Below are 27,562 nucleotides of genomic sequence, written 5' to 3' on the forward strand. Positions count from 1 at the left end.
TTAATAGATATCTTTGAATGGCCCACCACACCTGGATGACACAATAATTCAACAGAAGTGTATGTCACAGAGTCATTGGTTTTCCCCTTTAATTAAGCTTTTTTTAGCAGGTAAGATCACATATGATGTCATTTACGGATATGGATAAAATTTTGAAAAAGAAGTGGAGATTCCAGAAGGTGCTCTGTGCAGTATATAAACGTTGTCACAGAAGAGATCTCAGTGTCAGTATCCAGGGAGCAGACTCACAGAGAGGAGAAGAAGACTGAACAGCAGACAGGTATGGAGACAATGTAATACTTTATATATAAGGTAAAATAATACTAATACTGACAAGTGTAGTTGCAGGTACACAGGATCACAGATGCTAAAGCACAGTTTTCAGTTTTTGACTTTTTTCCTGAGTGTAATGTTCTATTCCTGAGCTGGTTTAGTCAGCAGTTACATTAAAAAACAAAGAGACCTTGAACATGGACACAGTTCACACGGAAACAGGTGTAGTCAGAAATGTTATATTGGTCTTACAGGACAAAGAATGAGCTCAGTGTGACCAAACTGAATGTGGTAAGATGTTTTTCCCAGCTGGGCGGGACATAGTTAATAGTATATTACTTTAGTCTAAAAACGTAGATGGTAAACACAATGTTATACAGCATACTAACTATATCTAAACTTTACTTTTCCTATCTGTTCCTCCGCCTAGCATCCACCTCAACTACAAACAGTCTCTGCCTTATAAATTTTGGAAGCAGAAGGCCCGAGGCATCAGCAGTGAAACTGTCCAACAGAGATGACTACGTCCACAGCTAAACTGCAGGAGATCTACAACCAGCAGGGCTTCCTCTCAGCGCTGCCTGTGTTGAATGAGACTGAGCTGAGGGAGGCCAAGCATGCCTTTTCTGAGCTGGAGAAGGAATTTGGTAAGTAGCACTGGAATATAAAGGAAGGAGGGATGACGAAGTAAAAAGTTGGTAAGGTAAAGGAGATAGGATGCACAAATAGGTGAAAAAAATTATTAAGACAACATTATCAGGATATCAGGAATGAGGTTTTGTGTATAACAAAGTCTGTAAGTCTACATATTTTTCAAATATAAACTGATAATGTATGTTTGATTTCCATTACTTGTTCAAGGTGTCTAAATCTCATACCGTCCATAAATGGATTACTAAATGAGTACAGGTCAAAGTGTCAGAGCAGGTGACATAATTCCATTATGTTTTTTGTATGTTTCCAGGTAAAGAGTACACCCAGTACAGCCTCCACAATGCTCACCAGCAGTATCCGTGGGTTAGTGGCTTGACCAAGCACCCTCAACTCATACAAGTGGTCAAAGCCATCCTGGGCCCCGACGTCATCCTGCTGGACTCACGCTTCATCTGTAAATATCCAACACTCAAACCTGACAGACAGGAGAATGAAGGAGGAGAAACAGAATCTGTCCTTCCCTACGTGGCCTGGCATCAGGATATGAGGTAGATTCACATACTGAAAATATTACGAGAGATTTTGTTTTCTTCTTTTTGTTTTGTCTAACTGTAATCATTTTGTTTACAGGTATTGGGGTATTGCTGGTGGCCCTGTTCTCTCTGTGTGGCTGGCTTTAGATGACTCACTGGAAGAGAACGGCGCCCTTCAGGTCATCCCAGGTACTCATTTAATTCATTTATGCCTTCAGCCACTCTCCTGGCTAAACAAAAGCAGTATAAACATTTTTCTGACATCAGTGTTGAATAAAACAATCAGCAAGGTATTTCACAGAGTGGAACTTTTTGTCTTTGTGCCCTGTAGGCAGCCACTGTGCTGGCATGCTGCCCCATCGCCAAGCCACCCGGCCTGGAAACATGCTGTCAGTCAACCAGGAGATCCCAGAGGAGCTGGTTCAGGCAGATGAAGCCGTGTTGTGCCCTCTGTTAGCTGGGCAGATGTCTGTGAGTATTTTCTGTCCGACAAGGATGACAGAGTTATGAATGAGATTATCAAAAAATACAAGGTGAATTAATTAGGGATTTGTTTCAATAGATTCATGATGGTCTCCTCGTCCATGCCAGTGATGCCAACATGTCCCAGAGGAGGCGCTGTGGGTTTGTGATCCGTTATGTTCCCACCTGTGCCTATCCAATTCAGGTAAAACAAACCTGAATATAGATTTATTAATATAGTCCAGGCAGATTATATTATATCAGACAGAGTTGCACTGTGTATTGATCCTGAATCTTTTTGTTGTGTTTGTTGCCATTAGGATCCAGATCGTCCCAGGAAATTTGCTGCTACCGAATTGGCTTGTGGGACTGATCAGTTTCATCACTTCAACAAAAGCACATGAATACTATTGTTCCTTCCAACGTGCATGAACAGTTACTTTTACACTTCACTGGAATATTTAATGCTTAGATCAAATGTCTAGAATTCATCATAAATAAGGGCAGATTCTTGTAGTAGGTTGTACTAAATTGCATGATATTAACTGTATATGTAAAATGAAATGTAAATTAATAAAATATTATTTAATATTCAAAATGTGTGGACATTGTATTGTGCCATATATATATATTTCACTTTTCAACTGGTTTAAAATGACGTTTAAGATACCTTAACACTGGTCAGTCAGTGAAACTAAAGGGGAGACACTAAAATAAAAAGAAGTTAGCGTCTGCCTTAAAGTTTTAAGTTGACTGAAGTTTAGAAGACAAATTAAGATAACTTTATTATGATTCAAAACAAATATCACATTTATATATTGTAATTCAAACAGGATAAATGGGGCAGACAAAACAAAAAAAACAACTGACAGTGCAGTCCAATCCAGGAGCCAAACAGTTAAAAGAGTCATAATGTTTGTTTTGATAAAACTGTGTAAGAGATGTGCTTATTTAAATCTGTGGTGAATCCATCTCAATACAGGAGAATTCTTTAAAGAGAACCCAGAAGTGTGTTGAACCCCATAAGCCATACGGTCAAACACACTCAACCTTTGCATGTATGTGTATGTATGTATGTATGTATGTATGTATGTATGTATGTATGTATGTATGTATGTATGTATGTATGTATGTATGTATGCATGTATGTATGTATGTATGTATGTATGTATGTATGTATGTATGTGTTATAACTGAGGCATTGTCTAATGCTAACTTTTGGTACATGTATGAGAAATTAACAGGCACAAATGAACAGAATGTTGTAAAGGAAACAGCTAAATGTATATTTTGGTTGTTTTTATCTACCAGCCCGACATGTTGGTGATAAAAAAGCCCCAAATCTCGAAATTGACCAGAACAAAAACATTTTTGTCCGTAGTGTCTAAATTCTTTGCACCTTTACTAAAGGTAGGGCAATGAAGTATTGATATATGATCCAAAATTTGAGGTATTTCTGTTATTTTGATTTATTACCACAACTTTTTAAAAATCCTCTTTACTTCAGCAATTCAGTCACGTCATGTTTTAGTGTGAAATCTGTAAAATATCTACCTATAAAATCAATAAATGATTCAAGAGTCAAGACTGGATTCAACTTACAAAGTGTCTTCTTACCCAATGCACTGTTCCACTTCAAGCTTGTTTTATTGCATATTTGCTACTTTTGTTTACTACAGCATACTCTTAACTTTAACACTTATCTGCTGTACTCTACTGCCCTTACTTTTTAACTACGCAATGTTTGAGTTGTGCTTTTTATTATTTTATCTATTTTCTTATCCTGCTGTATCTTATTTTTAATTTCTATATCTATTTCCCTGTTTTAATTGACTGTTTTTACTGTTTTCAATTGTGTCTTGCTGTTTTTAATGTTTATGTAAAGCACTTTGAATTACCTTGTGTTGAATTGTGCTATACAAATAAACTTGCCTTACCTTGCCTTGCCTGGCTGCAAATAGGTTGTCAAAAATATAAACACTTATAACACAAAGTTTTTTCTGTTATGTACAACAGTTATTCATTAGTTCTTGTGGATTACACTTCATACAAGAGATTTCCAGAAAGTCGGATATTAAGTCAGATATGTAAATAAGTCATGTAAGGGTTTGGTGGGTTAAAATGTTTATTGATCCTTCACATGCTGCTCACATGTGGGCTTAAAAACACACTCCTGTGTAATATATACCACTCAGTCTCATATGAGTATATGAGATTATTATCCCACACTTATTATGTTGTGTATTTCTTGTGATGTTCACTGTTTTACTCTAATAAGGGAAAAAAATGCAAAACTGTAATTTTTAGTAACTTTTATTGAAAATCTCAAAACAACCCATTGACAATGTAAAATTAATACATTCTCAGAGATAAGTGCTACAACTTTATATTAAACTCCATGCTTGTATAGGAAATCACAATTGGTTTTAAAGTAAATAAATACAAACATTCAGCATGTAATTGCAGACTTCTTAAGCCAGTTTCAGTGTCTCTTTAACCATGACTCCTATTCCATCAAAAATGTTATGAATGGGAGCATTGCACATGAATGCACAGGTGGTGACCAGCTTATTTTTCACATCAACATGAGCTTTCTCCACATCCGTGTTGACGTGTTTGCAGCCCATCTCCTTCACAGCGCCTGCTGTCTGAGCATACGGCCACCTAAAGATGAAAAGACAAAGAATGTTAGAACTGTAGATTGATATATTTTAATGTATTTAAAGATATCAGATGATGATATTTCACACACTTTTCACATTCTTTGTCCTGTCCCACTGTGAGCTCACAGCCGGGCAGGATTTTGGCAGCGAGGATGGGAGAGATGCAGCACATGCCCAGAGGCTTTCCGGCTTTGTGGAAAGCCTTGATGAGCTTCTCTAAATGTGGCTGGATGGTGCAGTCCTTGTTCTTCACGGCCCAGTCACTCAGGTTCTTCGCCACACCAAAGCCCCCTGAATAAGAACACACAGGATTGGTTTAGAATATCACAAAAGTGGAGGTGAAACAACAGAAAAAAACGGGAAAAATTGGTCTCAGCTGCGTTCACTCATGACTGGGTCAACCTTACCTGGGATGATGACAGCGTCAAACGCGGAAACGTCTAGCTTGGCCAGATCGGTCACGTCACCCCTGGCGATGCGAGCGCTTTCCTGCAGGATGTTTCTTTTCTCCTCTGTAGGTTTCCCCTCACAGTGATTTACAACATGCATCTGATCTGCATTTGGAGCAAACATCTGCACCTGAAATAAAGCATGTAAAACAGGTTCATGAGAAAGCTTTTTACTGCTAAATAAATGGACAGAAACTGAACATAAAAACTGTGAAGTCCCTCTTAATGGGACTGGATCCAGAAGTTTGACATAAAACAACATGTAAATAAGCTGTAATGAGTTTAGTTCCTTACTTTTGCTCCAGCCCGACTCAGATGGACGAGGACAGCGGAGGCCTCATGAATCTCTGTGCCATCATAAACTCCACAGCCTGAGAGAATAACTGCAACACGCTTTGCCATGGTTCCTGTAAAAAAACACACACACACATGAAGTACATACATCTGTCTAAGGTGTAAATCCTCTATTTGTTTCCTCCTGAGCCGCCTGCTGCACATGTTTACATAAAAAATTTACAGAGCCAGGTGACAGAGTCACAGGAGGGCTGCTGCTGCCAAGAAACACTGTTGACGCGGGTAAAGAGAAGTAACAGGAAGAGGTTGGAGTTAAAAGCCCTTACAAGTGTGTAAAAAATAGCAGTATTGTAAAATGAGTATGTATCGCATACTTTTTGAGCATCTAACCATTTCATATATGCATTTTGCATTTAATCATAACATTATCATCTGAAATCAACATTTGTGTGTGCCTCAAATATTAGGAGAAAGCATTGGTTCAGTTTAGAAAGCAGAAGTGTAAAAAGTGAAGACAGATCTCACCTTGTATACGTACAGCCGGTGGCCTAGCAGTGAGTGTTGAGCTGTTCAGCAAAAGTGTGCTGGCTGAACTCTGAAGCAGACTCTTTATAGCCATGCCTGCATCTCTGTCTCCTCCCACAACCTCCTGTAGAAAAGGCTGACATCATGCACCTGAAAGGTAACACAACACTGTCTTCAGGGTTAGCTTTGGAGATAAAACGCTGAATCATTCCTCCCAGTTATAAATAAACAAAAAAAGTGATGTCATGAGGAAACACTAAAATGAGCCTACATGAAATGAGTAACCTATCAAACACGTTAACAAAAAATATTTTCATAAATAAATACTAGGCTGTAAATTAATAACTAGACTATATTAATACTGAAAAAAATAATAGGAATAATATGAATGCCAGTCTTATCTAGAAACATATTGCATGAGCTCCATTGTTTTATGGCAAACGTGTTTGGTTGTATTTGTGAATGTTCACAAATAAGTATTAATGTATGGGTGCATTTATTTAGGCCTAACATAGATATTTTCATGATCTTCTTTTATTCAGTTGTTAACTGTGAGCATTAACGCTAATAAACTGAAACTCATGAATCACCAGATAAAAAAATGTACTGGTCAAAATACACATGAAAGTATCCTAGTTGTGTAATACAAAAACAATTTATGTTGTATTAAAGTTGCGTTTAAAACACTAGGTTTCTGCAGGCTACATGGGCGACTTTAATGCCTACATGATATCTCTGTAAGAATAATATATCATAATTTTAAAGTTCCCCATTACCTCACTTCGCAGTCAAACAACTTGCGGGGCTATTTTGGGACAACTTATTTTTCCTGTAATGTGACGTACCTGTCGGAGGTTTTTCCCGGGGAGGCGCAGCTCAGGTTTCTCCTGCGTGCTGACGTCACACGCAGCAGTATAAAGAGCAGCCTCCCGTCTGCAGAAATCACCTCCTGCTACAGTATGGCTCCGATCCGCTCACTGCATGTGTCCGTCGGCATACTGGGCATCTCTGGCGGTAAGCTTTTGTTTACATACGCCAGTGACGTTATTTTTTTATTTTTTTTAGTCATTTCTACAACTTTCTGCTCGTATTTTACCATTAAGCTAACCTATTACGATATAACTGTAAAGGCTGATGAACATTAGTTAGCAACTATTTTGATAACTATTAAGTCAGAAACGAACTTTTCATTGTTCCAACTGCGAAGATGTAAATATTTTCTGTTCAGTAGTTCTAATGCTTTGTTAGTAGTTTTAAGTTTTTGACTGTTGATTAGAGGAAAAAACAGCATTGTGGAGGTGTCACTTTGAGTAATAGATAAATGCACTTTTCATTATATTCATCAGTTTTACAAACCAAACAAGCAATCAATTAATGGAGTCAAAGGGCAGCAGATGAATCCATTGTGAAAATATGAAATACTCCTATACAGTTAAAAATGAGCTCCAGCTCAACCATCAACAGTAAAGTTGTAGTAAACTAAAATCATGCCTTGACATTAATGCATGCATTTATGCATTTAAACATTTAAAAGAAAAAAAAAAAGAAAAAAAAAAAAAAAAATACAAGTAAATATATATATATATTTATATATATATATAAAAAAAAAATATATATATATATATATATATCATCATTATAAATTATATATATATATATATATATGTGTGTGTGTGTGTGTGTGTGTGTGTGTGTGTGTGTGTGTGTGTGTATACATAGGCCATAGTATTACAGTCACAGGGGGCATTTATTCTGCATTGAGCACTCTGAATTATTAATTAACCAGCATGGTGCTTTAGATAATGTTTCTTTTTCTGACTTAAAGGTTCCCTCCTGCTTTTGGTGAACAACTATGCCAGCTCACCTGAAAAAGACTTCATCCCCCATACTGCACTGGGGATTCTGCTCCTCATTATTTCCATCATTTTAGCTTATGCAGGTTGGTTTTGATGAATCACAAGATGTTTTGTATTATTTGTTGATTTATATGTGTGTGTAAAACTCATATGGCTCTGCTGTGTTTACTTTTTGTCTCTCAGGTATCCTCCACAGCCTGTCCCATGCCCAGCTGTTTTCCTCTCTGTGTCTGACTGTCTCTGCTCTGTGGTGTGGTTCAGGTCTGGTGTACATCCTGGTGGGACAGGGGGTGCTGCAGCCCACAGAGCTGAGATCCTCTCTGGTCCCAGGCCTGGCAGCATTTACTTTGGCCCTGCTCATCATAGGCAGCGTAGCAGTCGTAGCAAAGAAAGCCGTTCTGTTTCTTATAGCTGTCGGCATTAGCTTAGCATGTGCACATCAAATCGCCGGTTTGTCAGCTGCAGGTTTTGGTCAGTCTGCCACAGCTGCTAACTACCTCCTGGTCTGTCTGGTGGGTGTTTATTTTGGGTTTGGACGTCTTCTGTCCATCATCACTCACAGTAAAGTGCAGCCTCCAGGAACAGGCCTGAAGAGAAAAACTGATCTGAAAACAGAACAGAACCAGCAGTGTAGTGATGCGGTTTCAGTAGGCGTGGTGATGAACTTGCTATCTGCCTCTGTGTTAGCATGTCCTCTTTTAGGTGTTGTCCCCCAGCTCTCTGTTGGTCACGTCCCCTGGCTGTGGACAGCTGGAGTCTTCCAGCTTGGCATGTGTGTCCTCTTCTACCGAGCCATGGACACACTAGCTGCCACTTTTTATGGCTTCACTGCTCTGCTGAAATTTGCAGAGGGCTACAGCGCTCTGCTATCATTCTACTCAATTCAGCCGGTCTCCCCTGTTCCCTTCCCTGTTGTCTTCTCTGTGCTTTTCTCCATCCTGGCTCTGTTCAGTTGTCAGAAAAGCTTGCTGGAGGGGCTCTACCACTTATTCTTTGCAGCTTATTGTATTGCCATTGCAGCCCAGCCTCAAGGCTTTTTCCAAGGAGGCACACAGGGTGTACAGGGAGCCATATTTGTATTCTCAGCTGGCATGCTTTTAATTACCACATTCAATATGGTCTCCACTACAATGATCCCCACAGGGCAGGGCTATTTCAAGGCCTTAGTAAGCAGAATGAAGGGTCTTACTCTCAGAGCCCATGATAAAGAGCTACATGCACCTCACCTGGGCTACTCCAAGTATGCTGATGCAGAGGTGTTAGGCCACGCCTGCAGTGTGCTGGCAGCTTTTGCCATCACAGCCACAGTTGGTGACAGAAATCCTCTCTCCGTGCTGGTTCTGCCCTGGGTGGTGGTGGCTGGAGGGGTAATCCAGCTGCTGTGCGGCTCAGTAGCTTTTGCTCGGGGTAAAACCTTTGAGAGCACAGTGTTTATCCTGTACGGGGTAATGTGGGCGGTGTGGGGGTTGACACGATACGGCGGCCTGTACGGTGAAACCAGAAGCTTTAATGTGGCTGTCGGGATTATTAGCTTCATGCTGTTTAACGGTTTAGTGACAGCTGCAGCACTGTTTCTAAACGTCGCCTGGTTCCTCTACGCCCTCACCTTCCAGCTCATCCTTATCAGCTTCCTGCTGGATGCAGTCGGTGCGCTGCCTTATGGTTATGACATCGGAGTCACCATCATCTTTGGTCTTGTAAGTTTTTATTGTTTCCTTGCGCACATTTTTAACAGCACCTTCCAGTCCCCCCAGATCCCCTTAGGAAAACCTTTAGTGAAGCTGAGTGGGGTTGGGGGAGGGGCTGATATCTGTCCACATGTACCAGCCCGCAAGGCCTCGTCTGTGCAGCAGATTGCAGGTGAGAATCTGTAAAAAGAAAAAAAAAAATGTTGATAAAAAAAATTTGTTTACATACTTAATGTTATTTCACCTCTTCTTCCATCTGCAGAAATCATGAAAAACGGTGGCATATGTGGAATGCCTACTGACACCGTCTATGTGCTGGTGGCAGCTTGCAACAGGCCCGACGCAGTCGTCAAAGCTTACAAGTCGGTTCCTGTTTTCAGTGTGCATTTATCTGCATTCATTTGTCGATTCGGCCTCATTACTCTGTAATTGTTTGACTTCAGGGTGAAGAAGCAGGCGCAGGACCGGCCCATGTCCCTGTGGATCTCCTCCATCAAGCAGCTGGAGCCGGTACGACACCTGCTGAACCCTCTGCTCCTCGACTTCATGGAGGCTGCGTGGCCCTCCTCTATCAGCATGGTTATACCCAGAGGTAGGTGTGCATAACATTGTGTGTGTGTGTGTGTGTGTGTGTGTGTGTGTGTGTGTGTGTGTGTGTGTGTGTGCCTGTGTGTGCCTCTGTGGGTGCCTCATGTTGCATTGTAGCGGTTTTATAAGCATCACATTGGTTTCTTGGCTCACACAGGTTCATGGATGGACACATTTGGTTTAGGAGATGCTGCCAAACACATCGGGACGCCGCAAAGTATTGCAATCAGAAACCCAGACTGTTCTGTGGCCACACACCTCATGAATCTGGTAAGAGCTGTGGGAAAGAATCACTGTAAGTCTTGAAGTGAGCAAAAGAGTCACCAGGCCCTTTAATAAATAGAACAATCTTTTTTCTTGCAGGTGGGGCCCATCGCTGTAACCTCAGCCAACCCTACAGGCGAGGCAGACACAACTCATCACAACCAAGTTTACGCCAAGCTGGGCAAAAAAGTAAGGACGATGCATCAGTGTTAGTGTAGTACAAGAGGCACTGGTGTTTTTATATTGTATTTGTTTATTAACGACATATGCATTTTGCTGTGTTAGGTGGATGGAGTGTTATGTGACGGAGCGTCCCCAGAAAACATTGCATCCACTGTGGTTGACTGCACTAAGATTGAAACAGGGCACATTGGTTTCTTCAGAGTCGGCCTCATTCCTAAATCTAAGGTAATTTTCTTCTTCCGTTCGTTCTAAACAGTTTCAGTTCATTGTGTGCTTGCACTAACACCTGCTGCTTTTGTTGTTGCACTTTGAAGGTTCTTCAAATCTTTGAGGAGGTGCAGAAGCGGCACAGACACGGGCAGATGAATCCGGCTTTTGAATATGACCAGATTCTGCCAGAAACACAAAGAGACAAAGATTCAGCAGAGGACGAAACAGCAGAGTCAGGGAGAGGAAGTGTAAACTCAACACCATCCACAGCTTCACCTGAACAAAGTCCAGTCCTCAGGAATTAGTCATAGTATCAATGCACAGCTTTAAAATGCTGCCAAATGTAACAAATTCAGATGTTCACAAATAGCTTTTAAAATGAAACAAATCTATGAACGGATAGAAATGTAATAGTTGCCACACTGTTGTTTACAAACTGTTCATGTCTTAGTGTTTTGTGGTGGCCAAACAGATGTTATTTATTTTGTTATGTTATTTTGAATTTGCTGATCAGAATTTTTTGTATTGATATAAAATATCTAAAATAAATTGTATGCACTGTATGTTTTGTTCTGAATGTAACATATTTTGATTTATATGACCTCTCCTTTTATCAGAGAATGATGGTATTTTAAATACAAGAATGCACTGTATGTAATTTTCCAGATAAAATATGCCTTAAGTTATGTTAAAAAGCTGCAATAATTCAAACATAATTTATGAAAGAATAATATATTATTGTCTCATGACTGTGTTTTACTGTGTTCTAATAAACATTTACAGATCATTGCACCATATGAAAGATATGTGATTGCACTATAACTTTACATTAAAAGTAATGTAATGTAAAACTGTTAGCCACATTCGTAGTAGGCTATCACAGGCTTTTATAATGTGTCCATTCTAAGCTCCATGTTGTCTGATGTCTGTAGTGTCGACTATTTATGTATTGACTATTTGTTGTGGGCCGAATGAACCACGACAACCTGCTGCTCAAAATAAATTGCCCCTTGTGGGATTAATAAAGTTGTTTGAATTTAATTTAATTAAGTGGTATATAAAATTATATATTACATAGTGAAACTGTTAATCAGAGATAAGAATAAATAAATACATTAAAAATATCTTGTTACAAATTACAAATACTTGCCCATTAGATGTATCACAATAAAATACAAAGTAATGGTATGTGGAAATGTGTTAATTTTCAATACATTTTTTTAAAGTTTGAAAAAACAGAAAAGAGATTATATGAAAACTTTTGGGCCTATTATTACATTTGAGGCATTTAGTAGCTTCAGTAATGGTCTCATCATTTAAAAGAATAGCTCTGCTAATTTCTCACATCAGAAAAGTGGCCAATCAGGAAATCTTGGAGGTGTTAGGCTGCAAATTTAGGGGTGCATGCTGACTGAGGGATGAGCCAATTAAAATGCAACTGCTGTTGTTTAGTTTTATGAAAACGCAGATGGTATCAACCAGTTTTTCCACAGAATTTCTCTGGTCACAAAATTGATGTTTAAAAACTGTGTATTTTTATTAAAAAACTGATCATTGTAAAGTTAGAATGTCAGTTGACCAGGGATTTTTTTTTCTGCCTGAAATTCACTTGCGCAGTTATTGTTAATATTAAATCAGAGTTCCAGATGGGGTCAAGATAGGGGTTATACAATCTGTGGACGTGACAAAAAAAACTGTACTGTACTTGGTCCTCTCCTGATGATCCCTTCGACCAATTTTCTCATCTACTGATGCCTAACTTTTAAGCAAACACCATTTCTTGATTTTATGTCAGTAAACCTGCTTATCTGTTTGTCTTTCAGTCATCCAGTAAAGGGCTTGAACCATATCTGATATGGGGACCTGAGTATTGTTTTAAATGCACCATATGCCATTTTCTGTTTCTACTATAACAATAGTTGGAGTCCGATATAGTTGTTCAGGTGGTTTTTAATGGAAGCCAAATAATCTGCAGAGGTCTCCACTGCTCCAAAACACATTGACCCTGGAATCAAAACTGCTAAAAACACTGAATACAGCAGTATATGTTTTTTTCTTACACAGTTTCGCAGACACAGGCTTGAAGGAGCTGTGAGCCGTGATCTGCTCATCTTTATTTTTACTATAATAACAAACATCCTCCATCAATAATTTCTCACATCAGAAAAGTGGCCAATCAGGAAATCTTGGAGGTGTGAACCTGCTTATTTAGGGGTGCATGCAGTCTGAGTGATGAGCCAATTAAAATGCAACTGGCGTAGAATAATTTCATGAAACCACAAACAGTATCAACCAGTTTTTCACAGAATTTCTCTGGTCACAAATTTAATGTTTAAATACTGTGTATATTTATTTAAAAACTGTGATCATTGTAAAGGTAAAATATCAGTTGACCAGGTATTTTTTGTCTGCTTGAAATTCAATTGTGCAATTATTATAATTCTTTATAGGTCAACATAGGGGTTATATAATCTGTGGACGTGACAAAAACAGATGGGTGTTGTCACATGATGGGTGATAATTAACATAATTCTGGCTGAGAAAGCATAACAAGGAGAAACACCAACAGTAATGAAACCTAAAACCACTTCTCATCTCCGATGCCGAACTCTTAAGCAAACACTTTTTATTGATTTTATGCCAGTAAACCTGCTTATCTGTACGTCTTTCAGTCATCCAGTAAAGGGCTTGAACCATATTTGATATGGTAACTTGAGTATTGTTTTAAATGCACCTAATGCCATTTCCTTTTCGTAATGTCATTCAGGAGGTTTTTACTGTAAGCCAAATATTCCACAGAGGTCTCCACCTCTCCAAAACACACAGACCCATTGATTAAAACAGCTAAAAACACTGAATACAGCAGTTTCACATTAAAAATAGCAGACACAGACGAAAAAAGAAAAAAGCTCAGCTCAGCTTTTTTTTAGTATAGTTTAAAAACAACCAGGATATAAAAACTGTATCATAAATGTGGTTTAAAACTAGATAAAAAGTCAAGTTATGACAGCTGCTGGAAGACAACCTCGATGCTGACACAAAAGGAGAATGGTGCCATTGTCAGGCTGTTGATTAGATTGTGTGATTGATCTGATTAAACATGCATTGAAAAATAATTTTATATGCATGTAAAAAACTTATTGTCTTCTGAAGCAGAAACCTTAAGCAAACACTGCTGTTTCCTGATTCCATTGTGTGTCGGTTAACACCCTTTGTGTACCTGTTTTTTTTACTGAAAATACTTCCTGAAAATACTTGATTCATCAATATGTTCTCTTTCATCTGATGATTAATAAACTATTACTAGAAACCAGAGTGGGGAACTCTCTGCAGTGGAGGGTTTGTCCTTCAGAAACTTGTTATGTCCTGTATTTGGGATTCATAGAGCAAACATATTTATTTTTGGAGTAAACAGGCTGTCTGGATTGAAGTGTATAGTGTGTAGTGTTCAGAGGACTTCCACACCCACGGTTCCTCAGAATGAAACCTCTTACAACAGTGATTCAGTCCGACAGGGTTTCATGATGACTGTTTATAATGTTGTTCATTCAAAGCCTAATGAGTCTGTGGAAAGGCTTAATAAATCACCTCATCTTAAAAGTGTGTCCTGATTTATGTCACATGGGCAAAGCCCCAGTTTCTGTTTTATCATGAGCATTTAAACAGGGATGATCCCAAGGACATGTTGTCAGTATTTCAGAGACTTTCCTGGCAACGTATGCGGGAAAAAACATCAAAGAATGATCCAAAGATATTCCCTGACAGTTTGAGGGTCACAACAATAATTAACTTCAAATAAACAGCAGTTTAAGCATTATCTCTGTACCTGGACAGTACCTTCTCAAGGAAGTGAGAAAAACAGTGATATTCTTTTAAACGTTTCCTGGTAATTCATTACTAAGTAAGAACAGTTCATTACTTAGAGAACAATTCATTTAGAGGAATTATGTTAAGAAACTGAACTTTGAATGAGTCACTCTCACTCATTTTCAGTTCCCCTTCATGCTTCTTTTGTTGGATAAGTATCCTTCCCACAGTTTACAGGTGTGCCTCATTTATGCCTTTCTCTCTTGGTGGTAAAGGGCTCTTCTGATGTTTTTCTTTCTTTCCACCCTTTCTGCTGCATGCACATATAAAATATCTTTCAGGTTCAGGAAAATAAATAACTTTAATGAGATGGTTTTAATCTTAAAGAGGAATTCATCATAACATATAATCCATCAATTTATTTAAAATTGATGTATAAGGAAAATAATATTTTGTCCCATAAGAATGTGTTTTTAATGCATTGAGAAATGATATGACTGAATGAAAAATATTTTGGGTTTTTCTATTCAGAATATTTACAGTAATTAGACATTTAGCCAATATCTTATTCAAAATGAGACTTTTTGATGGGGGAAAAATATGAAATAATTTAGTTATTTAAGAAAATAATGTAATGTATTCTAAATGGTCTTGTGATTGTTGCTGGTGTTATGACATAGTGCCATGCGTATGCCTTTTCACATAACTTTCTGAACATTTTCACATAATTTTATAAACATTTTCATTTTTTTAACCTTGAACACAAATCTTCTGGACAAAAGAATGACCATCTATGGGTTTTCTGCACTTGCATGATCACACCACTGTCTACTAATTCATCCAAAACACATCTTATCTGAACCCTGACTTCACACCATTGAAAATGTATTTATGTCAGCTCTCCTCAGGGTGTTGATATGACAGGGATAAAAAAATGTACAAACTAAAGTTTTTTTTAAAAACAGCACATGGTTTCTAAATGTATGTATTGTTTGAAGCTTTATTTGAACGAATAAGAGATGTTGCATGCTTACTTTCTCCAAGGAGATGTTCTTGTTAGAAATTAGATGCCTGGATGATCTTTGTTGTTGGCCCAATTTGTAACGTACAATGTTGATCAACATCAACAAGGATTGTCATTGTAAGCACGTTAGCATTTAGCTCAAAGCACCTTCATTTACAATGCCTATAATGTATTCACCCCCTTGGATGTTTCACCCTTTTGTTGCATTTACAAATTAAATCAAGGTCAATATAATTTGGCTTTTTTGACAAGACTAGCTGGAATTTTGTTGAATTAGGTCAGTTACTTTAAAGAGGGTGAATATTTATCCAATCATATATGTTTTCACTTTGATATAAAAGATGATTTTTTTTTTTTACAAATTCTTGTCAAAAAAGCCAAATTATATTGACCATGATTTCATGGGTTTGCTCATGTTTCTGTGTATCTAAGTGTGGTACGTTCAGAGCAGTCTGATCTGTTTAACAAAGGTCACAGGTGTTTTATTATGACAATTTCTGTGCTATGTAGTGTTGCATCATGTCATAAGGTGTCTTGTCTTGTCTTTTGTAATTAGCACAATTAGTGGGAAGCATGATTTTCCTCTGCCCATTGGAACAATGCAGCTGGTTGTGTGAATACTTCTATCACAGTCTGAATTGTGTATTTCTCTTTTTAACATGTATGATTGAAAAATACTTTCTTACAAATATTGAAGTTGTTTTTCAACTAAATGCCTCAGTTATATTACAAAATATTTCGACATTGTCAATTGTGAAAGACACATACCTTGTACTAATCACTATTTATCTGGTTTCATTTACACCCAGGGGCTTATTTTAATCCTGTCTTTCTCCAGTTTCATGTCACCTAATAATTGTCATGTACTCACTACATGAATAATTATTTAAAAAGAAAAATACACATTGTATATTGGTGAAATTATGATTTTTTTAATTTTTTTTTTATTGTGGGACACAAACATTTCACACCATTAGTCATTGTTTACACAGTAAGCTTAAATAACCTAATATTTACATGTTACCATAAAGTATATAATATATATAATAATTATTAAACATTAACAGCAGTCAGTTGATAAAGATATTGTGATATCATGTAACGTTTTGTACAGTTTTGTTCTTGCCACCGCTGAAAAACATTTTCATTAAGTTCTGGTACCTCAGCTGAAATTCTTCATGTGAAACATTCTTTGCTGAGAAGGTTAAGTGTCCATCAAGGGCACTGAGCTACAAATTGTTATGTTGTTGTTATATTTACCAAGAAATCCATAGTTACACAACCAAACACACACTTTCACTCAGTCTCTCACATGTTGTGTTCAGAGGACTTCCACACCCACGGTTCCTCAGAATGAAACCTCTTACAACAGTGATTCAGTCCGACAGGGTTTCATGATGACTGTTTATAATGTTGTTCATTCAAAGCCTAATGAGTCTGTGGAAAGGCTTAATAAATCACTTTCATCTTAAAAGTGTGTCCTGATTTATGTCACATAGGCAAAGCCCCAGTTTCTGTTTTATCATGAGCATTTAAACAGGGACGATCCCAAGGACATGTTGTCAGTATTTCAGATACTTTCCTGGCAACGTATGCGGGAAAAAACATCAAAGAATGATCCAAAGATATACCCTGACAGTTTGAGGGTCACAACAATAATTACCACATGTTGTTCATAACGTGGCCTTGAGAGTGTTCAGTTGAATGGGGAAGCTGAGGGAGCCGTTTTTGTAGGGAACCAGTCATGAAGAGGCTCTCTGAGAGAAATTAGGTACGAGGCATTTAAACAGTGGTGGAAAAGTATTCAGATGCCTTACTTAAGTAAAAGTACTAATACCACACTATGAAAACACTCCACTTCGAGTAAAAGTCTTGCATTCATATTTTACTTAAGTAAAACCACAAAAGTATCAACATCAAAATGTACTTAAAGCATCAAAGGTAAAAGTATTCCCTATGCAGAATGACCCCTCTCAGATTGTTTTATATATTCCAAATATATTATTAGATTATCAATATTGATACATTTACTAATGACGTCAAGGTCAAGCTCATTTAACTACTTAATACACTATTATGTGGTTTAATTTATAAACCTGTGTAATAATCTTAAATTGATATATTTCTTTATGTTAAATCTTGACCTGAAAAGTAACTAAAGCTGTCAGCTAAATGTAGTGGAGTAAAACCTACAATATTTGCCTCAAAATGTAGTGGAGTAGAAGTGTAAAGTTACATAAAATGGAAATACTCAAGTAAAGTACAAGTACCTCCGAATTGAACTTAAGTACAGTACTTGTAATTAGTTGCATTCCACCATTGCATTTAAACCATAGTGCTTTTCACTCTTTCGAAGATCTGTCGGACCTTTACTGCAGGGACACAGCCTTCCCTCACAATGTTGATGATACCTGTGGAAAGAGCGAAATAGGCGAGTTACAGAGTGCCTGTGAAAACACGAAAAAAGAGAGACATTAATGGGAGGATTTTTGCATTTTTACCTTCATCAATCTTGAGGCAGTTGACTACAGTAGAAGCAACAACTTCATTTGAGTCCCCGTCACACAGAACCCCTTGGATCTTATGTCCCAGCCGACTGTGGAAATAAAGATTAAGAAGTTTCCAAACATTAGAAATATACTGTGATGACACTGTATATAGTGTGTCAATGCAATAACCACAAACATGCACAAGTACTTGAGTACAGTCAAGTTCTGTGGCGAGACACTTACTTGATGACCATGCTGTGGTGGGTGCTGTCTGGCTCTCCGCTGGGATTGGCTGACGTTATAGCAAGGGGTCCAGTGATGTCACAAAGGTGACAGGTCACCGTGTGGTCAGGGACGCGGATCATGATGCTGTCCTTGGTGCCAACACGGTCGTAAGCTGCTCCTACTCCTACACAAGATAAGTTAAAAGGTCAGGAGAACAATGATAAGTGATATTAATGAACGGAAACATTTGTAAACGGAATGCAGTAACAACATTCAAACTGAACAGTTACCGAGTTTGAACAGCCAGTCTCCTTTGCTGACGATGCAGCTGATCCCTCCTGGATACACATTCCTCATGAACTCCCAGAGCAGCGGGCTGAAGGGAGGCTTGGCTGCCACCAGCTGCTCCACATTAGAGATGCAAATGCAGATGGGCTTCTCTGCTGGTCTGTCCTGGATGAGGTCACAGATAACAGGTTCATGAGTTTCACATCAAGTGTTGACAAAATGATATCAAGTACTCGGTTGGTTCTCGTTCTTACTTTAATATTGTATATTTTCTCTATAGCTTGGGGATTCTTGCAGGAGGCGGCCAGAGCGTACACAGTGTCTGTGGGAATACCACACACACCTCCTTCTTCTAGAAGTCCTGCGATCCTCAGGAGACCACTAGTGAGTCGAGAAGAAGTCACAGGGCAGGGTACCTCTGGAGCAGACTCCTGCTTCACTTCCTCCTGAGACCAGCAACAGAGGGAGAGACATTTTCATTAAATTCACAGGATAAAATATGACAGATCACTGAAGTATGAGCAAAAGAATGCAGAGGAGGGTTTTAACTGTTTACCTTAATTAAGGGAGGGCCCATCGGGAGCAGTCTTTGTGAAAAGATGCAGTTCACTAATGACGCCAGAGCTCCATATATACAAATTGTTGAAAGTAGTGCAAGCATGGCCACTGTAAAGAAATGTTGTCATAATGTTAAATTAACTATATGGATGTTTTTACATGATTTACACACTCATTTGAATTTCAGCATATGTCTATATTTAAAGACCTAAAACAATATATGTTAAGAATGAGGCTTTGTCTGTTCTCACTTTCTAGTTCATATGGCAGTCGCTGGAGAGTGGACAACAGGAAACAGACCAGAATAACCTCCATGACCGCTGTTAGAAACAGCAGAACCAGGTTCCTGTAGGCAGCTGACATAGACAACGGAAGAATAAATACAAGCTCAAACAAATTTACTAACCTCTTAAACCCCACCCACCTTTTGGTGTAACACTAACCCTAATTCCTCCCAGTAGGCAGGTGGGTTTTAAGATGTTAATTAATTCATGTTGGCCTTACCAATCAGCATAAGGAAAGCATTGATGACCAGGAGAGCAATGGCTCCTGCTGTAAAACCGTAAGCCGCCTCTGTGGAAAACTGAAGCAGGTTATCTAGAAAAGAAAAGTCTGTGATTAGAATTGTGTGTAATTCAGTCACAACAAGTCTCCATTTAAACACATTTATCCAGACATACCTGCAAACCTAAACCAGGTCCAAGTTGCCCATACTGCCACATAGATGGATGGAATGACTGACCCAAAACGGCCACTTCCTGTGACTTGCAGCCGGCTGACATAGGCCTGGATGACGGCTCCAGAGATGAGGACCCAGGGGACAGTCAGATGAAGAAAGGCAGGATTTGATCTGGATGAACTTGCATGAAGAGCTGAGAGAGCTGCGACCCCATTAGAAAGGTAGAACAGGGCGTCTGAAGCCTGGTCAGTTTGGGGCAGCGACTCCTGGTCTTCCTGCCCAGCCCTGCAGCATTTTAAAGCCTTCTTCATTTTGTCAGAGGATATGGGTTGTGGTCCCACAGGGATCAGAGACTTCTCTGCGATGGTGTTGATAAGACGTGAGAAGGTACCGTACAGGGAGGCTGCGGTGAACAGGGAGCAAGCTACACCAAAAAAGATGTAGTATCCCTGGAGAGGAATCTGGGGGATTGTTGAGAGTGTGAGCAGGACAAACAGCATGTTGTGGATCAGCTCCAGGACATCTGTGTTCAGGCTTCCTACGCAAAGCACCAGGCCTGCCATCACAAAGAACCAATTCCCCACCATTGGTTCCCTCCCTGAGACCACTTTACTGTCAACCACAACCAGAGCAGAAACCACAAACTCATCCCAAGCCTTGATCAGCCAATATGTCGCATGAAGACCAAACTTAGTGGTGTGGTAGCAGTCTTGGCGCAGATGGGCGTAGTAGCTTGAGAACAGCTGGGCAGCTGCGATGATTGAGACCCATGCAACTCCAACACCGAAGGACTTCATGTACCCAAAGCTGTAGAAAGCAAAGATGAAGGGGGCAACAGTGTCACAGAAGAAGCCCAGGGCCATTGGCTCTGCGTATTTTGTGTTTTTCTTCTTCTCTTGGCCAATGCTCTGAGCACTTGCTGAGTTGGTGGTCCCCAGCAGGAGAACATTAAAGAGGGGGGTGCCAAAGCCTTTGAGGACTAGACGCTGAGTCAGACCTTTGACAAGCAGGGCAGCTGAACCGTAGATGGCAAAAATCAGAATGAGCATCTCCAGGACCCCAGAGATCACAAGAGCCCAGGAGCTCGCTACGAGACCCACTGCTTCAAATACTAAGGTGGCTGTGATGGCCCCAAAAACAAACGGCATGATGTAGTTGACGGTTGCAGAGCAGAAGGCGAGGAGGAAGGACAGAAGGATGTAAGGGACCAGACCAGCGATCGCAGACTCTTTTATGGACAGGCAGAAATAGCAACCTGGGAACTCTGTGTTGCCGTTCAGAGACATGTTGGTCATCATGGTGGTGGACAGGGACATATTGTCCATCATCTCATATGGCATGGATGCTGTTGTAGTATTTTCAGCTAAGGCACCAAAGTAGATTCTGGTGGCACCATAACTGCCCCAAAGAGCAGCATAGCCAATGAAAGCAGTGCCGCTCAAATGATCATATTTTCTGAAGGAAAGCAGTCCGGCCACCAGTTGGCAAATACCACCAATCAGGATGAGATGGACACCTAAAAACACACAAAAAACAAACAAACATGGAATTGAAATGAGTTAGATTATTTTATAGCACTTTTTTTATATCATCAGATTTTCTTAGTTTACTTTACTCTAAGTTTACCTGCAAGTATATTCTCCACTCCAGCTGGTGCATTGCCTGTGTGTGCAGTGTTGAAGTTTTGTAGAAGTACAAGGAATGCACTGATCCCATTGGACAACATGCCTAACACTCCTGGTTCACCATAGAAACTGGCTGGAAACCCATCTGATGATGCCATATTGTCTTTGTTACTGAGCTGCAGTTTCACTGAAAAAATGAAATAAATGACACAGAAAGTGTATCCATGAATGTATGTACAGTTTACATAAGACGACACTACAAGCAAAAACGTATTCTTTTACTTTTTTAATTTTGCTTCAATTACATGTCTTATTTTAGCCCAGTGGAAAGAAGAATAAGAAACAAACAAAGAAGAAAAATACACATTCAGTTGTTAAGTTTATTTACATTTGTCTATGTGTGTACAGAAAAGTTCACCAATTTTAGTTAACTTGCAGTATGTTGGACAAAAACGATTAACTTCGTATAAATAGCAACTGGGGAAGTTTCATTGTGATATATTTTACCCTACCTGTACTGGGTCCCCTTTAGTAAGTATAATGAGTAATACCAAATGAAGAAATCACCCAAAAAATACTAATTGACAACATATTTTAATCTTGGTTGATTTATTATAACAATTTATTGCGTATAACAATATATTAAGTGGAATAATATCACTGTGTTGTTAAAATCTGAAGTCATATGGACAAAGAGAGAGATGTCACCATTGTTTGTGGTTGGAAAACAAAACTTGACTCTTAGAAAAGTTGCCCACACTGAGCAAAATCACATTTTTGTGTTTTATTTGCAGAGTACTGTGCAAACAGAAAATGAAACAACAAAAAACACAGACTAGATGTTAATTATTATGCCTTAAGGAGACATAAATACACTACAAAGCACAGGAAAAAAACTGTTCAAACTCAGTGAAGTCAAAGTGGAAAGCCCTGCTCTATCTTTTCTGTCTTATTTACTTTGACACATTCAGAAACCTGAGAGTCTCTGGCCCTGCCCTGTCCCAGTGGGCTGACCCACTCTAGAGCAGACAAGGAGTTGCTGTATTTAACTTTCCTCTAATGACCAGGAAACATCAGATGTGAGCATAAGTAAGCATTTTATCTGCAACAAACTGGCTGATATTTGCTGAATTGGCCCTAAAAAAAGTACTGGTTTAGATAATGTCAATTATAGTTGTAATTTTGGTATTTTCTGTTAATTTCATAATAACTCAATAAACATTTTTTTTTCTGTCATAGAAATGTCAATTGTACAATTTATAAACTTACAGTAGATAATGTTTACTGCATTAGAATGCATGTTATAACCATCAATTCATTATGTAGCATTTTAAAGGTAACATATTACAAAGATTTTTGTGTTATGTAGAAAATGCAACAAATGAAAAAAAAAGTCTTACCTGGTAAAGATGCTCAGACAGGTGGACTGTTGAGTTATGCTGAAGCAGGGATGAAAGTTTGTTATAAATAAGGCCTCCTTGTGTGTAGGAGGAGTTCAAGAAAATTCCCTCACTCTATCATATAATCTGCAACCTGAGAGGTGAGATCACTGCTCCTCATCTTAAACAATAAAGTACCACCTCCTTTTCCTTCTCCTCTTTTGAGGTGGCTGGTTATGACGATGATGACGATGTCTACTGTGGAAATTCCATTTTACCTGATGAATTTATGTCATGATATGCTGGCCCTTCCTTGTTCCTCCCAGTGCACTATCTGTAACTGTTGTTAGTCCTGGATTGTCCTGGGGTATATAAAGCAGGTGCCCTCTCAGTCTGAAAAGCATCAGCATCCTTCCTTCAACCTGTTGACTGCAAACCTACTGCAACTCCGAGAAAGAAAAAAGAAGAGAAATAACTGAAGCCATGATGTCCACATTGCAGGTAAGGAATCAGATTTTTTTTATTTTTATGATTGATGTGAATTTTTATTAAAACTTTTTCCTTCAGTCTTGTGTAGAATTTAATACAAATTCATAATGTAGCTTCCACTGTAGTTTTTTTTCTCTGAGAACACTTTAACAGAGCTCTCGTTGAATGTTGAGCAGATTACAGACACTGTACGACACCTGTTACACCAGCACAACAGCTCTTAGAAAAGAGACAGACAGGCTGAATATTATTCATTATACTGGTGCCAATATCCCATAAAATTATGATTTTATTAACAATTAATGTCACATTTAGTGGTTTAGGGGTGTCAGTAAAGATATACTGTACTCTGTGTCCTGCAGAAAACCATCAGACCAGTTTGGGCTGTGAGAGGACTGCATAAGTCTGCAGTGGAAGGTAATCTTAAAATAGAAATAAACTAACAAATAAACATTTGCCCTTCCTTTCCTCATGTATGCTCACTACATTCCTTGCTCTGTCCCCCTGCAGTCTTCCAAAAGTTCCCGGCCCCTGAGGACACAGTCACAGCCAGTTATGGGAAGTTCATCAGCGAAATAAAGCCCCAGCACTTGTCCTCTGTGGTGCGTCACCGCAGCAAAAGGATGGTGCTGGACAGCATTGGAGTCGGTATCATCGGCAGCACAACAGATGTGTTTGAGCTGGCCCTGCAGCACTGCCAGGTGAGCAATGAGGCTAAGATTTTATCTGATATGAGGCAATAAAACAGCTGAAAGCATTTGCTTGACCTTATGCAAACAGTCGTCAGAAGTCATGCCAGCAGCTGTGTGTGGACAGATAAGTGGAGTTTAAAAAAATGTTATTATTATAATGAACTTCTGTTGGTTTTTTTTTTTATGTCTGGTGACCTTTTTGTCCACATTTCTCTGTTTGACATACAAAGAAACTTATTCAGCTTTCAACTGGAGAGTGATATGCCAGAGCTTTTTAAAGCAAAGTTCATGTGTGATGACACATTCTGTTACTGTAAACTGTTGTATTAAAAGTGTCCCAGAGCCAGCCCTCTGTGTTTACCTGTCTGTGTCTTTTCCCTTTCAGCACATGTATGCTCCTGATGACATCAGCTCTGTGTACGGACGCAGGGGCACCAGACTGTCCCCGACACTGGCAGCTTTCGTCAATGGAGTGGCTGTGAGTATAAATAGGTGGAACAGATGGGTCACCATTGTCCCCAGTGCACCTCACATGCACATTAAATCCAAACTAGTTATTTTATCCTCAGCTATGGTAATGTCTGGGCAGCCAAGCGTAGGAGGGGGTGATGAAAATACTGAAGTCACCTCATTTTCCTTCTTCAGAAATTTCCAACATTATGTCTGCAAACACCGCTTGCAATCCATTCATAAAGAAGCCATCAGGATGACAAGCCAATTTCTGCAGTATGCCTTTTCCTCTAGTGGTTGGTCCCTGTTATGGCAATTAAAAAGATTTTCTAATTAAAATACATATTAGCCTAGAAAATAGATGGGTTAGATAATTTAGACACAGAGTTGACAGCTTGCTACTGTATTATTCCACAGGACAGTGACTCTATGTACTATTAATAATAATCATCTGGTTGTTGTTTTTGCTGCAGACTCACTCTATGGACTTTGATGATACATGGCACCCTGCCACTCATCCCTCAGGAGCAGTCCTTCCTGCTGTGTTAGCACTCAGTGACATGATGCCTGCTAACAGCAAACCTAGTGGCCTGGACTTCCTGCTGGCGTTCAACGTTGGCATTGAGATCCAGGGCAGACTGATGAGGTTCTCCAATGAGGCCTACAACATCCCCAAGAGGTGAGATATTGTAATTTATAGTCTAATAGCAACATTGCTGTAGATTCTGTACTTTACTGCACCATTACAGTGATGATTTAATTGATAAGAAAGCTCCCTGTTGAGGAGTTTTTATTTGTACTCTACATGGAGACCAAGTATCCACATGAGCCTAAAGAGATCCATATTTGACTCTTGCAGTGTGGGATACAAGGAGGCCTCTGCAGTGTAATGTGCAGCCTCTTAGTGGTGTCAATGAGCTGTGAAAGGCGTGTTATTATGTTCATCTCAAGGACAGCAGAGTCTCTGTGGGTAGTTTTAGCACAATTAGCCATGTGGAGGAGAGTATCACACAGGACTCCATTTGGCAAGTGTTTACACCAAGTCAAATGACCCACCACATAATTTGCTTGTTTATCAAACAGAAAAAGACTGAAAAACCTATTTCCTTTAACGCCCCTGAAATAAGCTGTCTCTGCATGTGGAGAGTCTCATGAAGCTGTTTGTACAAAGAGACGTCTTTAGGCACAGGAGCTTTAACCATAATGATGGAAAACACCCATTTGAAATGGCCCTTTAATCACAAGAGTAATTAGTTCCAAAATATATTTATTTCTGTCTTTCTCATCACCAGGTTTCACCCTCCCAGTGTGGTGGGGACTATGGGAAGTGCAGCCGCCTGTGCTCGCCTCTTGTCTCTGGATCACTCCCGGTGCAGTCATGCTCTGGCTATAGCTGCTTCTCTATCTGGAGCCCCGATGGCTAATGCTGCCACTCAGTCTAAACCCCTCCACATCGGTAATGCTGCACGTTTAGGGCTGGAGGCTGCTCTGCTGGCCTCCAGAGGCCTAGAGGCGAGTCCCCTGGTTCTGGATGCTGTTGCTGGTGTGGCTGGCTTCAATGCTTTTTATGAAGATTATGTGCCGCAGCCCTTGGAATCACCCAGTGATGATGGCCATATGTTCCTGCTAGAGGAGCAGGACATGGGCTTCAAGCGCTTCCCCGCCCATCTGGGGATGCACTGGGTGGCAGATGCTGCAGCCTCGGTCCATAAGCTTCTTGTTGGGTTCGGCCCTGGCACTGTCTCCCCAGCTCAGGTCCGAGACATCTTGCTCAGAGTCCCCAAATCAAAGTACATCAACAGGCCATTCCCTGACTCTGAGCATGAAGCACGCCACTCCTTCCAGTTCAATGCTTGCAGCGCTCTCCTGGATGGCGAGGTGACTGTGCAGTCCTTCACACCTTCTGCCTTAAAGCGCCCTGACCTGCTCGCTCTGCTGAGCCGTGTTCGTGTGGAGCATCCCCAAGACAACCCAGCTAACTTCAACAGCATGTATGGAGAAGTCCAGGTGACACTTGTCGGGGGAGACATTCTGAAGGGACGCTGTGACACCTTCTACGGGCACTGGCGCAACCCGCTGACCAATGAGAGCCTGAGAAAGAAGTTCAGAAACAACGCGGGGTCGGTGCTTGCTTCAGAGAAGGTCGAGGGGCTGATTGATGTGGTGGAGGAGCTGGACAGACTCGGAGACTGCAGGGCCCTTCTCTCTCAGCTGCAATGAACACTCACAGTCATAGACAAAGACAACTAGATAGAATTATTGTGCATAAATACGTAGATTAAAATATATTTAACCAAAAGTGACACATCTGTCCAAATCAATGCTGGAGAATATCACTTGTTTATCTATTTCACTTGGGAAAGGTGAAAATCAGCTTCACTGTACACTACAATTACATTTCCATATGCCTGTCTATTTTACCAGTACTGAAATATCTCTTGAACCATGTCAGAAAATATTTATCTTATATTTATTGTGCTGAATGATTTCATTGTATTGTCCCATATTTTATTAAGAAATGAATATGAGTTGTAAATGCAATCTACTAACATTTCATTTTATTCCTATTTATTGGATGTATTATATATTAATGATTTTAGATCAACATTTTACATATATTAAGTACTATATGTAACATACTGTACCTTGTTATTGTTCAAAATAATCGACTGTTAAATGTTTATTTATTCAATGCAAATTTCTGATGCTTTAAACATGTAAATACAAGACTTTCTTCTTTGACATTTCATGACGCAAATGTAGCATTTCTGTTTATGTATTAAGATTAAATAAAATTAGTAAAAACAAAAATGACTCTGAGGAAGTTAATTGATGACAGAAGAAAAACTATTTGCATGCGTTCTCTTTGGCCTAAGAAAACACGCACATCTCTTCATGTTAGTACCTAATTAAACCCACATTGAAAATTTAAGTAAAGGAGTACGTTGAAAGAGAAAACCTAACAAATTGAAGCCTATTTCCCTAATGAGGAAACAGCACATTTTACTGTAAATGAGTTAACTGCCAGGAACATTTTAGATACAAATGCATGTTTCAGTCCTCTTGTCGTAATTAGCATTCTTGTGTCCCTCAAATGGAAATGTGCAGAATAAGAAAAGTTAACAAGTAATGGCTCAGCAAACAAGAGTCCCAGTGTAAATTAAAAAGAATGACCATGTTTGTGGAGCACTGCTGGGAAAAGAGAGCTGTTTTCC

At 39.4% G+C, this 27,562-nt stretch overlaps 5 protein-coding genes across 6 annotated transcripts; 3 read left to right on the forward strand and 2 right to left on the reverse strand.

Moving 5' to 3' along the window:
* Positions 1–238: 238 nt before the first annotated feature.
* zgc:174917 (uncharacterized protein LOC565650 homolog) lies at positions 239–2,428 on the forward strand. Its single transcript, XM_059346872.1, has 7 exons — positions 239–280; positions 704–920; positions 1,238–1,475; positions 1,558–1,649; positions 1,792–1,931; positions 2,023–2,127; positions 2,243–2,428. The coding sequence occupies exons 2-7, from the start codon at positions 791–793 to the stop codon at positions 2,324–2,326; spliced, it is 789 nt and encodes a 262-aa protein (XP_059202855.1). The 5' UTR covers positions 239–280; positions 704–790; the 3' UTR covers positions 2,327–2,428.
* A 1,791-nt stretch (positions 2,429–4,219) lies between these two features.
* si:ch211-153b23.5 (uncharacterized protein LOC321177 homolog) lies at positions 4,220–5,918 on the reverse strand. The gene is made up of 5 exons (XM_059346555.1): positions 5,854–5,918; positions 5,329–5,441; positions 4,993–5,164; positions 4,675–4,876; positions 4,220–4,586 (listed from the first exon to the last, which is right to left on the reverse strand). Exons 2-5 carry the CDS (start codon positions 5,434–5,436, stop codon positions 4,394–4,396), a joined length of 675 nt encoding a protein of 224 aa, XP_059202538.1. The 5' UTR covers positions 5,437–5,441; positions 5,854–5,918; the 3' UTR covers positions 4,220–4,393.
* An 891-nt stretch (positions 5,919–6,809) lies between these two features.
* On the forward strand, positions 6,810–11,660 carry si:ch211-153b23.4 (uncharacterized protein LOC335392 homolog). Its single transcript, XM_059345509.1, has 9 exons — positions 6,810–6,867; positions 7,679–7,792; positions 7,893–9,569; positions 9,660–9,759; positions 9,841–9,989; positions 10,143–10,255; positions 10,349–10,438; positions 10,535–10,657; positions 10,747–11,660. Exons 1-9 carry the CDS (start codon positions 6,813–6,815, stop codon positions 10,945–10,947), a joined length of 2,622 nt encoding a protein of 873 aa, XP_059201492.1. The 5' UTR covers positions 6,810–6,812; the 3' UTR covers positions 10,948–11,660.
* Positions 11,661–16,378: 4,718 nt separating this feature from the next.
* On the reverse strand, positions 16,379–22,846 carry si:ch211-153b23.3 (uncharacterized). 2 transcript variants are annotated; one of them, XM_059346468.1, is made up of 11 exons: positions 22,738–22,846; positions 21,339–21,524; positions 19,714–21,228; positions 19,538–19,630; positions 19,285–19,389; positions 19,032–19,141; positions 18,730–18,921; positions 18,478–18,640; positions 18,206–18,371; positions 17,975–18,069; positions 16,379–17,884 (listed from the first exon to the last, which is right to left on the reverse strand). In XM_059346468.1, the coding sequence occupies exons 2-11, from the start codon at positions 21,493–21,495 to the stop codon at positions 17,799–17,801; spliced, it is 2,682 nt and encodes an 893-aa protein (XP_059202451.1). In that variant the 5' UTR covers positions 21,496–21,524; positions 22,738–22,846; the 3' UTR covers positions 16,379–17,798. The 2 variants fall into 2 exon arrangements, with proteins under 2 accessions (XP_059202451.1, XP_059202452.1); XM_059346469.1 differs by lacking the exon at positions 22,738–22,846 and having other exon boundaries at positions 21,339–21,526.
* Positions 22,847–23,079: 233 nt separating this feature from the next.
* irg1l (immunoresponsive gene 1, like) lies at positions 23,080–27,147 on the forward strand. Its single transcript, XM_059346616.1, has 6 exons — positions 23,080–23,217; positions 23,568–23,622; positions 23,716–23,906; positions 24,283–24,375; positions 24,821–25,026; positions 25,640–27,147. Exons 1-6 carry the CDS (start codon positions 23,200–23,202, stop codon positions 26,565–26,567), a joined length of 1,491 nt encoding a protein of 496 aa, XP_059202599.1. The 5' UTR covers positions 23,080–23,199; the 3' UTR covers positions 26,568–27,147.
* The last annotated feature ends 415 nt before the right edge of the window (positions 27,148–27,562 follow it).

The sequence above is a fragment of the Centropristis striata genome, chromosome 12, assembly GCF_030273125.1.
Source record: "Centropristis striata isolate RG_2023a ecotype Rhode Island chromosome 12, C.striata_1.0, whole genome shotgun sequence".
In the NCBI taxonomy this organism is placed as follows: Eukaryota; Metazoa; Chordata; class Actinopteri; order Perciformes; family Serranidae; genus Centropristis; species Centropristis striata.

Coding starts and splice junctions, on each gene's coding strand:
- zgc:174917 (XM_059346872.1), top strand. CDS start 791: ATGACTACGTCCACAGCTAAACTGCAGGAGATCTACAACCAGCAGGGC. Junction 921..1,237: donor TGAGCTGGAGAAGGAATTTG/GTAAGTAGCACT, acceptor GTATGTTTCCAG/GTAAAGAGTACACCCAGTAC. Junction 2,128..2,242: donor CCTGTGCCTATCCAATTCAG/GTAAAACAAACC, acceptor TGTTGCCATTAG/GATCCAGATCGTCCCAGGAA.
- irg1l (XM_059346616.1), top strand. Junction 23,623..23,715: donor GCATAAGTCTGCAGTGGAAG/GTAATCTTAAAA, acceptor GTCCCCCTGCAG/TCTTCCAAAAGTTCCCGGCC. Junction 23,907..24,282: donor TGGCCCTGCAGCACTGCCAG/GTGAGCAATGAG, acceptor TTTCCCTTTCAG/CACATGTATGCTCCTGATGA.
- si:ch211-153b23.4 (XM_059345509.1), top strand. CDS start 6,813: ATGGCTCCGATCCGCTCACTGCATGTGTCCGTCGGCATACTGGGCATC. Junction 9,570..9,659: donor GTCTGTGCAGCAGATTGCAG/GTGAGAATCTGT, acceptor TTCCATCTGCAG/AAATCATGAAAAACGGTGGC. Junction 9,990..10,142: donor CAGCATGGTTATACCCAGAG/GTAGGTGTGCAT, acceptor TGGCTCACACAG/GTTCATGGATGGACACATTT.
- si:ch211-153b23.3 (XM_059346468.1), bottom strand. CDS start 21,495: ATGGCATCATCAGATGGGTTTCCAGCCAGTTTCTATGGTGAACCAGGA. Junction 19,390..19,537: donor TGCTTTCCTTATGCTGATTG/GTAAGGCCAACA, acceptor TGTCTATGTCAG/CTGCCTACAGGAACCTGGTT. Junction 18,641..18,729: donor AGAAAATATACAATATTAAA/GTAAGAACGAGA, acceptor GACCTCATCCAG/GACAGACCAGCAGAGAAGCC.
- si:ch211-153b23.5 (XM_059346555.1), bottom strand. CDS start 5,436: ATGGCAAAGCGTGTTGCAGTTATTCTCTCAGGCTGTGGAGTTTATGAT. Junction 4,877..4,992: donor TGACGCTGTCATCATCCCAG/GTAAGGTTGACC, acceptor GTTCTTATTCAG/GGGGCTTTGGTGTGGCGAAG. Junction 4,587..4,674: donor CAGGACAAAGAATGTGAAAA/GTGTGTGAAATA, acceptor TTTCATCTTTAG/GTGGCCGTATGCTCAGACAG.